The sequence below is a fragment of the Danio rerio genome, chromosome 5 (assembly GCF_052040795.2).
Source record: "Danio rerio strain M-AB ecotype USA chromosome 5, GRCz13ab, whole genome shotgun sequence".
Classification (NCBI taxonomy): domain Eukaryota; kingdom Metazoa; phylum Chordata; class Actinopteri; order Cypriniformes; family Danionidae; genus Danio; species Danio rerio.
In genome coordinates, this window is record NC_141025.1 from 39,238,607 (window position 1) to 39,253,760 (window position 15,154).

The window sequence follows — 15,154 nt, forward strand, 5'->3', positions numbered from 1 at the left end:
CACTTTCTCTTCTCCATGCTTGGAAAAAAAACTTATTAACTTCTGGCTGACATACAGTATGCAGCAATATTACTGGAATAGAGAATTGACAGTCCTTTCTGCTTAGGGGTTACACCAGTTTCAACCCTACTTAAAGCCAACACAGACAGAAACTGAGCTGTTAACCTTGTTTATTTAAACTACTGGACACATACATTTATAGACTCTAGTCTACATGTGACTTAGCATTTTACATCTTGTTTGCAGAATGAATGCATGAGTGGACAAATGTTTACCTATTTCACCTGAGGTCAAACATAGTTCAAGCCCCGGCTGGGTCAGTTGGCATTTTCTGTGGAGTTTGCATGTTTTCCCAGAGTTGGCGTGGGTGCTCTGGCGTTTTATATAAGCAAACCTGTTTTTTTTATCAATGTAAGAAAAATAATGCCTTCTCATTCTGGTGGATGAATGGTGGAGTAAATATCAGGGATAAAAACAACTAAGGGCTGCACGGTGGCACAGTGGGCAGTAAGTTTGCCTCACAGCAAGAAGGTTACTGGTTCCAGCCTCGGCTGGGTCAGTTCTGTGTGGAGTTTGCATGTTCTCTCCGTGTTTTTTTTGTTTTAATATCTGTATTGTGTAGCAACCAAGGGCGTAGGTTTGCACTTGACATTGACTGGGGATGAGTGAATACACCCCCCCCCCCCCTCCCCCCAACACCCCCGCCTAGAATGAATATTGTTTTTTTAATACATTATATATTTTATATATCGCTCTTAATTATTTAACTGCTATTAAAATATTTTATTAAGTTAAATTAAATATTCAGACACAAAGCCAAGAAGATTTAGGTTGTTTGAAAGACCAAAATTTGCATTATTATTATTATGTTTGAATTTATCTTATTATTCAAATGACCAAATTCTGACTGAGGAAGGTTGATAGTGCTGGCCAGTTTTTTATTTGCCTAAAGGCTTCAGTTTTTAATTTAAATCAAGTTTAAACAGATTTCCCAAAGAAAATTATGCTTAAGAAATTGTATTTTAAAAATAAGTATATTTTCATATTTGAAGAGTTTAGATGCAAAAAAACTCTAAATGCCATTTAATATTTTCTTCTAAAATTAGCATTTTTCTCAAACTCCTGTGTGTGGACTCAGTGATTTTACTTTTATAGTGACGAATGCATTCTTTTCATTGCCTTTAAAGTGAAATAACTGAACTAAATAAATATACGAGGCTGAGAAAAATGCTCATTTTACATGCCATTTAGAGGTATTGGCATCTGAACTCTTAATTTCTTTATTCTAAGAATTTAAAGTTCTAATTTCTAATTTGAAGTATTTTTATTGTTTATAAAACTGTAATATAAAACTTACAGTTTAAATGCACATCATCATCATCATCATCATCCTTAGCGTGACAATCCATTACTAGATCCTGGCTGCCTCAAGTAATTTCCGCCAATGTTCTCTGTCCCGGGCAACTGCCCACCAATTCCTTATTCCTAAAACATTGGCATCACTACTAATGCTGTCTCGCCATCTTGGTTTAGGCCTTCCTACTTTTCTTTTGCCTACGGGGTCAGTTTTGAAGATTTTTTTGTAATGGAATTTTCATCCATACGTGTGACGTGTTCTGCCCACCTTAGCCTCGCAAGTCTGATATATTTAACTATATCAATTTCCTTATACAAGGCTGCAAGCTCATTGTTGTGAAGTATCCTCGATTGATTATTGTCTTTTATTGGGCCATATATTCTCCTCAGAATTTTTCTTTCAAAAACTAAGAGCTTTTGTTCTATGGCTTTTGTCATTGTCAACGATTCTGATCCATAGGCCAGGACTGGGCGAATCAGGACTTTTTAGAGGGTTATCTTTGTCTGTCTAGGCAGTGAACGGTTCTTCATGAGTCTGTAATAGCTTTTATTTGCAGAGGCAAGTCTCTGTATCACTTCTTGATTTAGATTGTTGTTTGTAGTGATCACTGATCCTAGATACTTGAATTTATTGACCTTTTCAAATATATAATTTCCCACTTGTATCGTTGAGTTGGTCTGGCGGGCATCACTGGTCATATACTGTCTTGCTTTCACTTATCTCAAGTCCCATTTTCCTTGCTGCCAATTCCAAAGAAGAGGAAGATTCTTTCATTGCTGATAAAGTTCTAGCAATAATGCAAACATCAGCATATGCTAATATTTGGACACTTTTATTGTATATTGTGCCGATGGTATTTATACCAGCATCTCTAATTACATCTTCAACCCCCAGATTGAACAGTGTGCAGGCAAGTGTATCTCCGTGTCTTAAGCCACTATCACACCGGAATTTCTTGGAGAGATCTCCCTGCACTCTTACACAACAGCTTGTGTCCTGCATTGTCATCTTGACTAAGCATATTAACTTCAATGGGATTCCTAACCTCTTCATTGCCAAGTATAAGTTCTCACGAAGGTGTGTCGTATGCTGCTTTGAAACCAATAGATACGTGTGGACATTAAATTCATTTTTTTCCATGATCTGTCTGATAGTGAACAATTGATCTGTTGTAAAACTTGCCTTTCACAAAGCCGCACTGGTATTGCCCCATGGCTTCCTCAGCAAATGGCCAGAGTCTTGAATTCAGGAGGCTAGAGAGTACTTTATATGCAGTGGGGAGCAAGGTTATAGCCCTGTAATTGTCACACTCCAGTACGTCGCTTTTTATGTATTGGACATATGATTCCTGTCTTCCACTCTTCCGGGATCACTTCCTCTGTCCACACCTTCAGTATTACTTCATGCAGCTTTTTCATGGATTCCGAGCCTCCTTCTTTCAAAAGTTCAGAATGTAGCCCATCAATTCCAGGTGCTTTATTATTTCTTAGAATCTTCACGATGCCAAATACCTCCTCATCATCTGGTGGTTCTAAATCATCGCTGCTGAGGTATTCCTGATGTATAGTTTCATGTTCGCCCTTAATCTTAAAGTGGTTTTCATAATGTTCAGTCCACCTTTCCAATATGCCAGCTTTATCTGTTACTAGGGTTCTGTCACTTTTCCGAATTTGGCTTATCCTTGGTAGAAATGCTGTCCTCCCTTCGTTTACACTTTTATAGAAATTTCTTATATCCTTCTGCTCCTTTAATAATTCTAGATTTTCCACTCTGTTTCTCTCCCAAACTCTCTACTTCTTTCAATGGAGCTTCTTCTCATCTCTTCTGCTTTTTCTATATTCTTCCACCGATTTTCTCGTCCTTCTCCTACTAATCATACGCTTCGTTCTTTTCCAATGTAGCTCTTCTGCACTCGTCATCAGACCAATCGGGTCGCGGTGACCTTTGTTTAATTCCTAAAGTTTCTGGAATTCTCCGTTCTCCTCATATTTTCATCCAAGCAGTATTGGAACCTTTGTATAGAGGTTGGATCTTTGAGCTTGGCTATATTATACTTAATTACCTTATCCGCTTTTGTTTTCCTAAAATTTGATTTTTGAGCCAGGAGAATACCCATTACAAGATAATGGTCTGAGTCGACATTTGCACCTCTGTAAGTCCTCACGTTGAGGAGATAACTTTTGTGTCTTGAGCTTGTTAATACATGGTCAATTTGATTGACAGTTCTGTTCTCTGGGGATACCCATGCAGCTTTGTGGATCATTTTGGATTTAAAAAGGGTACTGCCTACAATTAGGTATTATGATGCTGCAAATTCATCAGTCCATTATTATTTGTTTCATCGTGTAGGCTGTGTCCTCCTATCACAGGATGCAATGATCTTTCTTTGCCTATCTGTGCATTGAAATCTCCCAGAAAGACCTTAATATCATGTCGTGGGCACTTATCTGTCGCTTTCTCTAGTTCGTCGTAGAAGGTATCTTTTTAACCGTCTTCAGCCGCCTCTGTGGGTGCATACACACTGAAGATACTGTAGTTAAAGAATTTCCCTTTTAATCCTACATAACATATTCGAGGACCATACGGCTTAAAAATACTTACCTGGGATCTTAGCCTTTTACTTATTACTTATTAGTCCCTAAGATATAATGTTTTTCATGACAACTATAGTAGACGGTTTCTTCTTTTTTCTCCAGTAATCCTGATCCCAGCCATTTCACTTCCTGTATAGCTGTTATATCACTCTTATATTTTTAAATTTGCTCGAGTAGTGCATTTAGAGCTCCAGGTCGGTACAGGGATAGAACATTCCAAGTCTCAATCCTAAAATCATTAATCCTTAAACGTTTGCCAGGTTGTTTCCTATTAGTCAGTCCAACTTTCCTTTTTATTTCCTGAGGTTTCGTAATCGATATATTTAGGGCAAGTGGGTGATTGGCCCTCTGCGCCCAAGTCACGTGATGGGGCTGCCATCTTGAGGTCTCTTGACTTGCCTGTTTTTCTGTCGGGGTTGTCTCCCTTAGCCGATGAGTTCCAGTTTTAAGGCGCTGGAAACTCGCCTTTACCCTTAAATGCACATTTAAATAAAGCAATTTGACAAAACGGTAGGAAATATTTTTGGTACATCAAAAAGTGTAGTTATAATAACTATCCAACAAGATATTCCAGCAAATACAAGTTCTTAATATGTCACTAAAATATAATATGTATACCCCAATTAAACAGAAAATCAGGTGAATAACTATAAAGAGTTTTTAGAAAACAAATAAGACCTCCTTTCAATAAGCTGGCTACTGGCCTGAAAGTGTCATGTTAAAATAATGTTTATTAATTGATAAAGAGAGAAGTTAATAAAGACTTTTGTTCATTTTTCGTACAAATTAAATATGTCTCATAGTATTAATTGTTTTTTTTTAGTGTATTAACTTCCACTGATTAATTGTACACATAAAGACTAATTTGTGCTAGTAAAATGAACATTGTACATTTTGAGTTCATGCAGACTTTATGCAGGCAGATAATCTTGCTTTCTTCCTCTCACACCATGTGCACATTGAATCACATATAAGAAATAAAGGTCCCAAATGCTGCATGATAGTGACCATCACCCCTTATTACACTATTCATTTGATGATTGTTGACCATGCTAATAGAGTCATTTGAGGAAATGTACTGAAAACAGGCCCAGTGTAGTGTAGTGGGTTACATTATAAATCTAGACTAGGATTATTCTCAACATTGGTCATAAAAATGCATTTAAAACATATGAAACAATAAAAAATTAATCCACCATGTTGTTTTCCAATACAGATGTGCAGAATTTTAAATTTTAAAGTTTGTTGTATTTTGCAGTGCTTGCCTGATGTGATCAATTTCACTGTTCAGAGAATAACACAAGTTTTCGTTTTTTTCTTGGAGGCATCACGTTTTTTGCGTTCATCTCTATCTGTGGATAATTAAGTGTTAAACCTTAAACAGTTAGCTAATTTGGCATAATTAATAAGATATCTAATTTAAACAAAGTATACTCATTTACTTACTATGATCATTTCTACTAGACCGGACATCTGGGGAGGATGTGTCCTGCTTGCGGCTTGAATTGCCAACAGCTTCCTTTCGGTTTTTCTAGCGAGTAAAAAAAAATAATAAGATGAACACTATCAGCATGTTATTAACATTGATGGTACTGAATCATAAAACTTTCCACAAACGTTGAAAGAAATATATGAATATATGTAGGAAAGTTATGAACAGTAAATCAATAACATCTAGCTAACATAAAAAAGCTGACATGTAATACTGAAATGAGAACATACTAGCCACTTTGCAGCTTCTTTATAAGCCTCCTTATTTTTTTTACAGGCAAGCAATCCTTTACCCTCGTAGAACAGACAGTCAACAACAAGCATATTCTCCCTTGCCACAAATGTACTGCTATTCGACACAACAACCTCAGTGTCAAATGTGTGATGAAGCACCACTAAAATGGTCGGTGTATCGTCTAAAGACAAAAATAGAGAAAATGATTGTGAGTAGGCCCTATATGTAGCAGTACATATAAAAAAAAAACATTTCGGTTTTTTATACTACTAATGTAATATATTCGCAAAGAAATTTCTTACCTTTAATTTTCTTGAGTGTCGCATCAATGTCAGTTCCAGTGCGAGAAACTACTGGACAGAAAGCCAGGTAAACATCACTGGGCTTTTCTCTTGTTTTTTTTCCCCTCTCCACGTTTTTTAATTTAACATATTTTATATTCTTTTTTAGATTTTCCTCGAATTCTAGAGCAGTTTGTTCAACATTTTTAGGTGTCATGACTTTGTAATAAACTGTAAAGAAGAAAACAATAGAGGTTAGTCTCAATCTTCAAAGAAACAATCTTTAAAAAATAAACACTTTAACAACTGTGTTTTAAATATTATGTTTGCTATAGTTAAAAGAATGACAACGATTTTCAGTGCACACCCTGTTAAACATCATAAATAGTTAAATGACAGGTAGTCAATCTGTGAGCAACTTTTTTACTGATATGATAATATAATCCAGATGCAGCTTTCCATCAAAAAGCAACGGTTTGCAATTCAGATTGTATTGTACAAGCCTACTGCTATTATGGATAGTTCATCCAACAATGAATTCAGTCATTTACTGATGATGTGTGTGTTGTTATACCACTGACTGACTGACTTATGTACATAGGCTACTCAAAAGGGTCTGTGTGCCATCCGTTCATTTGATTATTCATTTTATTCTGGAAAACGAAACATCAGAAAAACAGTAAGTTTTTCGTTTTTCTGTTTATTCGGTACGCACAAAAAAACTAAAGCTCATCTGTTATTCTGCTTATTAACATAAAACGAACAATTAAAACAAGCACAAAACCAAAACAAGTCAAAACCAAATAATGAGTCAAAAAACTGTGCTCTTATTTGTTTATTCGTTTGATCAAAAAAACGAACACGCACAATTTGTTTTCCAGTTTTAAACGGGATAAAGAAAAGAAAGAAGACCTTTTTTGGTTTTACTTTTACTCACAAAAAAATTAAAAAACAATTTTGGCTGGATTTTCTTTTTTTTTTATTTAGGGTAGGAAAACAGATAAACCACTTTAAAATTTATTACACATGTAGGTGGTGCTGAAACGTCAATTGGCCAACCAAATCTGAGCTCGTGATATAGCCCTCAAAATATTATGCTAGTCCTCTGCGATCAGCACCTTCTTAATTATTATTTAATTATATAAACTAAGTGTACGTATTCTATCATTTGAACCAAACACAGTTAGCAGGCTTACATTCATTGCATATGTAAATAAAAATAAAAACGTAAATTGGTAGTATTATTAGACATCTATTAATCAAATTAAATTCATAGTTTGCTGCCAAATGTCTTCTGCTGCTGTGCACCTGATGCTAAGCAAAGATAGCCATTTCCGAGAAGCACCTGGATTACATAATCGATTCTTTTTATTATTATTGTTTAATTATTTTTTTTAATAGTTGTTAGGACCAGAATAAGAACATACTGGGCCCTGATGCTATGACAAATGGTACCATTTGTTTTTATTTCATTTCCTCCTATTTTATTTACTATTAGCCTATTTTAATTAGCCTATTTATTTGATAATTAATACTTTTTTATTGAAAAGTAGACCTACTTTGGATTTTCAATAAAATAGTGAAATAATCAACTGAATAACTTTTGAAACTTGAAGCCAATCAGTTTCAGTGTGTGGGGAAATAAAAATAACTTTTCTCCAGGGACGAAAGAAAGTCAACAGGTTAAAAATAAAAATATTTATTAATAATAGCATGAATATAACAAATATGTGACTTACTTTTTTCCAACATTATATTCTGAAGTGAAGGGATAAAAAACGTTCGCTGTTAAGAAAACAAGAGACGGCAATTAATACAGGCCTGTGACAAAGGCGATTCTCAAAGCTAGTATTGTTCCAATTATAATGGTCAGCAAATCTTTAAATGATCTTGACCTGTTTGTTAAATTTTTCTTACCTTATATCTTAAGTAGCCTACAGTTGTTCGTAGAAATCTTGCTGAGCAAAGTTGGATCACCTTAACGCTAACTCTTCCGGTGAAGGGGTTGAGGTTGAAAGAATAAGAAAGTGAAAGCAGATTTATAATCTACGCCACAGGCGACAAACTCAGTTCCTGAAGAGACGAAGCTCTGCGCAGTTGAGTTTCAGCCACCTGATCAAACTAATAGAGTCCGTTTGTCTTCTTTGAATCCTACAGGTAAATGTGATGAAACAGGGTTGGAGGCGGTGTTAGCAACTAAATTTGACACCCCTAATCTACGCCATACATCTTAAAACAAATCAGACAAGTCACGAAAAAAGGTGACAAAATAAATATGTTATAAATATTCCGTGTTCTTTAACAGTCCATGGTGTTACAAGAAGTTCTAATATCCAAATGACATGAAAACTAGCTAGCTAAACATAGTAGCTACAGGTGATGCAGTCAAAAAAAAAAAAAAAAAAACACGGAATCAGGAAGAGTGAATCTAATCTTGTAACTGTAGATGGCGCTTTGCTCTTCATATTTAGTCCATCGTGTGTTTGTTCTTTCCATTATTTCTCTTCAAAATCAGAAATCTGTGAAAATGACCTTGACAATACAGTGATACATTTTCACCATCATCTTGACAAACACGTGTCTGTGAATGGAACAAAGAAAAGAATTGCTTGGAATGTTTATCATTTCCATAAAGGCCTACCATAGCAATTTATATAAATAGTGTATCGTTTTTGAACCAGTAAAATAGGCTACTTGAATTAATCTGTCGGGGTAATTCCCAGTACATGGTTGCGGCTGGAAGGGCATCTGCTGCAAAAAAATGCTAGAAATTAGAATAGTTGGTGGTTCATTCTGCTGTAGCGACCCCTGATAATCTGGGACAAAGCTGAAGGAAAGTAAATGAATGAATGGTAATTATATAGCTGTATGGGGTGGAAATACATTAACAGAAATAAACAAATTAGAAACAAATCTAAATTAGGAATATTATATTACATTTCACAATTTACTGTAGTAAAAACTAAAGTATACTATATTTATTACAGTTTATCAGTTCACGCTATAATAAGTGACTATGAGTGACTCTGCATAAATAAACCTTATGGAAATGTATATTTTTGTATAGACCAATACAGAACATCTATAGTTCAAAGATGTGGTCATCATCACACTTCAAACAGTACAGTGTAAGAACAATTCTGCTGAAGAATGCAGGATACAAATAAAGTGTAAGAATGTATTTGTTCAAAGGACATCATCTGGGGCTACTATTTTATCTACATTCCAACCTGATTTGTCACTCAGTGACCTCCTTTATAGGAGCTCATTGACAGGTTTCTTTTTCTGTCAATTTATTTTCTCTTCTTGCTGCTTGGCTTCTGATTAGAGACTGCCAGTGATTTTATAAACCATAACAACTTGACTGAGAACTTTTGTTTGTATGGTGTAATATAATAGTAAAATAATCATTAACAACTTGTTTTACAGCTCAGACATTCAAATAACACTGCCTACTTGTGCATGCCCCAATTTGTAAACATGAATGTTGTGTGTATATGTAAAGTGTAATATGGAAAAATAAATTGAATAAAACTAATTATAATGGAATGTTTATCTTAACCTTAACTTTAGGGATTTTACCCCATCTTCATAAGCATTATTATCTCTTTTACAGCCTATTATTTCTAATTGTTTCCAACTGGATGACTATGCATTTTCTTTCTTGTTTAGAGCAAAGTCTTTTACACTTTTGTATGCATTAATGGATATGTAGAAATAAGGCATGAACGATGTACAAGTCAGGCCCAGTCAGAAACTTTGTGAAACATCTTGAGAGATTTAAAATACTGTAATTTAAAGTGTCAACTACATTCACCTTCAGACTTCAGTGTGAAACGCTATATAACTGACATTAAAGGTAAACTGCAGTGATTGTTCACCAGACATAAAAATGTAAGTTGTGCAATTTAGTTCGATTCCAATAAAATAGACTCTGCAAATGTTGTAACTGAATAATTATGTTGTTGTTTTCATGCTCATAGAAATATGAAGAAGCCATAGGTACATATCAGGTCCATGAAAAGTGAAACATATCTAAACATGAAACAATCATATAACAAATATCTAAAAAATTACAGAATGCAAAAGTTAAAAAAAAAAACTTTTCAGGCAAAAAAGTTTTTTTTTTTTAAATGCTGCCCATTGGCCTACAGTTTGGTTTAGGACATTTTTGCTTTTCTTAAAAATACGTTTAGGCTAATATAAAGAAAACATCCAAAATATGCTTTTAATCAATTTGTGTTGATAGATTTTCTTTACAACTAGCCATGAGTCGATAACCGTTTTCAAGGTATACCGCAGTTTGGAAAATTCAAGGTTTTAAAAACTGCCAACATTTTCTGTAATACCGTTCCTTAGGTAGGTGTAAGTTTTTTTTATTTAAGATTTTTTTTTTTTTACGTTTTTAGGGCAACAGTTACTCCAGCAGAAAAGATCTCCAAATATGCCGTTTAAATGGTAAAGAAATCTGTGTTCTTTTTAAATAAACGAAGACAGCAGAAGTCAATGATTCATTTGAATTATTTAGCCTGACGTTTCCTTTTCCAAAATATTTTAAATGTTTCTCAAAGTAAAATATATTGTTTTCAAAGAGAAAAAAAGTTTTTGTTTATTACTCAGACATTTAAAAATAATATATTTTAGAGCAGTAATCACTACACTGTGGTATTGTGAAACCATGATATTTTTATCCAAGGTTATCATACAGTCAAATCTTATACCAGCCCATGCCTACTTACAATACATAAAACTATTTTCTCAATAAGATTTTGTTTTACTTCTGCACTAATTTGTTTTTAAAATCCATTGCAAACATTTGAAATGCAAAATTTGAAATGTTTGCAATTGAGCACATATTTAATGAGATACAATTTAATATAAATAACTATGGATTTAATATACTTAATCATAATAATAGCTTTTTTGCCTAGTTAAACATAATTGTTTTTTAAAACTTGTAATACACAAAAAGTGTTGGCAATTCTTCCTTTTAAGCTTGAACTATTTTAAAGCCTGCATCACGTGATCTCTCTATATGAGTTTTTTCGTACTTTGCCTCTTGTAAAGTTTTTGGTTTTTTTATTAGTCTTTAACTATAATATACAGCGTCTAAATGGGAATTATATTGCAAATATATATAAAGCGCGCATCTCGGCTATATTTTGTTGATGTTTTACCTCATTCTGAACACACGGTGTCCTCAGAGGCTCAACTTTGCCTCGCAGACACTGAACGCGTGAACGTTCGTGTTTTCCCGTGCGAGGATGTGCTGTTGTTTTTTTCGAGGGGTAATGGCCGCCTCGGAGTCTCGCAAATGGGGAGCGGGCTGTATGCCGACAGACGCACGCGCGCTCTCGTGTCCATTAAGACCATGCGGCTGGACCTACGGTCTGGACAGGTGGTTTATCCTCATTTCAGAGGCGGGAGTCTGTCTAGACTTCAGTCACATAAACACATGCACGCGCGCGCACACATGTTGGGTTTCCATGTTTTATGGGGACTTTCCATATAGACATGTTTGTTCTGGACTAAATCCTATCCCTCACAGAAGAATACTATGCTTTTTCACATTTACAATACTTATACATTGTAACAAATAATAACTGCAGCCTTAAATGTTGATGTAGCCTAGAATCAAGGTAAATCTGTACGTAAGTACTGTATGTTTCCATGACTCATTGATATTTTTGCAGTGTAAGCTAATATAGCATAGCCTATATGATAAGTTATTACACTGCAATATCTTATGATTTATGTTTTCTGCATTGGAACAAAAAAATGCCACACACCTTTCCAACAAACAGCTCAATCTGTTAAAAAAGACACAAGCCACACGTTTCAGTTCTCTCATTCTTTTTTCATCATTTGTTCCATAAATTGGAGTGACATTGTCTTAATCACAGGCAATAATCATTGAGGAATTTCTGAATTCAACAGACATGTCTACTATATCCAGACCATACAGTCAGTCTCCCATGCCCACCCGAGCCCAATATTTCCCATTATTCACAGAATTATACAGTAGCCCGCAGCCTAATAACTCTCTTATTAAAACCCCTTTATACACAATTGTCATTGAAATTTTCATAGCATTAGATATACAGAAGAACAGATCAACTTTGAAACTTTACACAGACCCCTGATTGTGCATATCAGACCCTTTTCCCCCAACAACTTACAGGTACTTAAAAGACAATAAAGCATTACTTTTCTTTTTTTGTTTGTTTCTTTTTTTTCTGGACTATATACAGATAGTCCTTACCTACAGTATACATATGACCTTGGCTGTATTTCTACATCACTTAATACCATGTTAATGTTTTCTGGAAAGTACGTCTGGGGACATACAACTTTATACACCAAACCAGACTCTATAAAATTGTCAGTCAGAAGAAAGAAACAAACCCACTGCTAGAATGCAGAATCTTCAAACCTGCTCTAGGATAAAAAGCATCTTTTACAGCTGCCGTGTATTAAATAAGAGCTAATACAGACAATAAGGCAATCAAAATATAGGAAAGAAAAGACAAGGAGGAAAACAGAGTAGCCAAACGCGCTGGACAGACAGAAAAAGACACACGCACAAGCACAGTTTGATGCTTTCTTTGTTTTTTTGTGATGGTCCGGCCATGAGGTGGATTTAAAAAGGCATATGTCCTGCTCAGGATGATAAGTAAACAGGTTAAAACTCTTAAGGGGGCATTAATAAGCCCACCCAGCGTTTTAATCCCCAACTGCTGTTGTTCTGCTAGTTTTATTCCTAGTATAAAGAGTGTGAAGATTTCAGCGAGAGGTATGTATGTTATTTGTAATCATTGACAACCACTGTATGATCAGTGATGTGGATGAGTATACTGTAAGCAAATGTCACTCCTATTAAACACTGCATTGAATGTGGCATGTGGTATAAATGAACCCCTATATAATATGCATAAACAAAGGAGGCTCTTATTTTCACATGATAGAAAAGGCATTCGTATAAGCACTATAAGGCTTCATGTTGATTCCCGGTAACTGAAGGCAGCTGTTGTACTATGTGAGATATGAATTTACATTAGCAAATAAGTGATAGAAAACACGCAGATTGTGCAGGCAAACGAGAAAAATACTGCTTACTAAAAATCTGGTATTAAAAAGCATCATGAGATCAGTCATTGGCATGATCGATGGTAGTGTGTGAGTTAGGAATTTGGCACTAAAACAGGATCACTGATACATGTTATATAACTGACACTGTACGAAACAAACTTTAGATTAATTAGAAAACTGCAGAAGCCATCAAAAAGAATCGTAAAATTTAAAACAGGTGATTAAAATATAGATATATATATATATTTAAAAATCATTAAAAAAGAACAACATGCTACGTTTCAGCAAAGACAGGCACCACTGTCCAGATGGCATAAAAAGACCCTGTTCCCTTGTAACTCTCATCTTGAAATTGCAATACTGAACAAAACAACTGAAAGCGAAAGAAACTGAAGCACTGAATTTACCATTACAGGGCAGGTTAACTGTGTGTGTGTGTGTGTCTAAAATGTAGATTGCTAGAGTGTAAAAGTCAATGGGGCAGATGAATAAATTAGATGGATATCTGCCCAGCAAACAATTTCGTGTTTATTAGACGTCTAATAGACATCGAAATGTAGACATCCAGGCTAAAACAAAGCTAAACTTGGGTTGTCAGTGAAAATTTAATAATGTCTAATAGACATCTAAATATAGACATCTAGGCTAAAACAAGGCTAAAATTAAGCTGTCAGTGAATATCTAATAGACATCTAAATGTAGACATCTAGGCTAAAACAAAGCTAAACTTGGGCTGTCAGTGAAAATCTACTTGACGTCTAATAGACATCTAAATGTAGACATCTAGGCTAAACAAGGCTAAACTTGGGCTGCCAGTGAAAATCTAATAGACGTCTAAGAACAGCCCAAAACCAGACTAGTTGTCCAATAGACCGATTAGACAGACTTTATATGTGCAGACATTGCAGTCATTCATTTCTGTTTATTTGATGACTAGTCTAGTTTTGGCCTATTCCTAGACGTCTATTAGTTTTTTACTGACAGTTCAAATTTAGCCTTGTTTTAGCCAAGATGACTATGTTTAGACATCTATTAGACATCTATTAGACATCTTTTAGAAACAAAAAATGCTTGCTGGGTCCTGTCTGGCAAAGTGTGTGTGTTAAATTTATATAGCAGTTCAGTCTGCTGATAACAGAGCTGCATTCAAGAGGCACAGTTTTAAATCTGAATGCGAATGTGTGTAGCTGAAGTAAACTGGGGATGGGGAAATCCTACAATAACACAAAAGCGACTACATGACTAAAAACAATAAGGCCATGGAGACTCTCTCTCACACACACACAATCATACACACACACCAGATGTTTCATATTGATCAGACATCTATCAGCCATCTGATGCCACCATGCTCAGATTCATAGAGCAAAGAATAGATGATGTTTACATATGTTTGAAAATATCTATTTAGGGGTAGATGCATCCAATAAAATTGAACTGGGATAAAGTATATGCAATCAGCTTTGATTTTACTGTGGTTGTGTATTTGTGGGAGTGTGTGTGCGTGTCTGAATCTTTTATTAATGAAATGAGGCACAGCATGGCTGAGGCGACTGATTTCTCTCTCTCTCTCTCTCTCTCTCTCTCTCTCTCTCTCTCTCTCTCTCTCTCTCACACACACACACACACACAAAGATAAATCGAGAACAGTAAGGCAATCTGATTACAAACCATAGCAAAAATAAAAAAAACAACTTGCATCCATCCAATAGTTTTTCTTCACACTTTGTCTTTCGACTTTGTTCAGCATAGCAAACACAAAGGAATGGGAAAGAAAAACAACAACAAAGAGAAAGCATTTGTCTTTTACAGAGCACATTGAGACCTGTGTAAAAATGGCTACAATCAAAAATGAGGCACTTTTATAAAAAAGTTGTATTTATATATTTATAAGATCGATAGATAAGATTTATTCTCAGTAATATTATGTCTGCTATATATTCTTCATCTATCATTATACTATAGAACATCTCTTTTACAATAATTGAAAGTTTGTGGTAGAGGATAAAAAGAATATCATTGGCTCCCGGTTGGCAGTCAGAGTCGCAGTGGCCCTTCATAAGGGCACGTCCATCTCTGTGATCTCTGGCAGAAATGATGGATCGTC

At 35.0% G+C, this 15,154-nt stretch overlaps 1 protein-coding gene across 6 annotated transcripts; it reads right to left on the bottom strand.

Moving 5' to 3' along the window:
- Window positions 1–153: 153 nt before the first annotated feature.
- Window positions 154–9,689, bottom strand: si:dkey-111e8.5. 6 transcript variants are annotated; one of them, XM_087252556.1, is made up of 7 exons: window positions 7,876–9,689; window positions 7,698–7,743; window positions 5,980–6,189; window positions 5,674–5,858; window positions 5,398–5,482; window positions 5,217–5,303; window positions 154–4,423 (listed from the first exon to the last, which is right to left on the bottom strand). In XM_087252556.1, exons 2-6 carry the CDS (start codon window positions 7,708–7,710, stop codon window positions 5,239–5,241), a joined length of 558 nt encoding a protein of 185 aa, XP_087108682.1. In that variant the 5' UTR covers window positions 7,711–7,743; window positions 7,876–9,689; the 3' UTR covers window positions 154–4,423; window positions 5,217–5,238.
- Window positions 9,690–15,154: the final 5,465 nt, after the last annotated feature.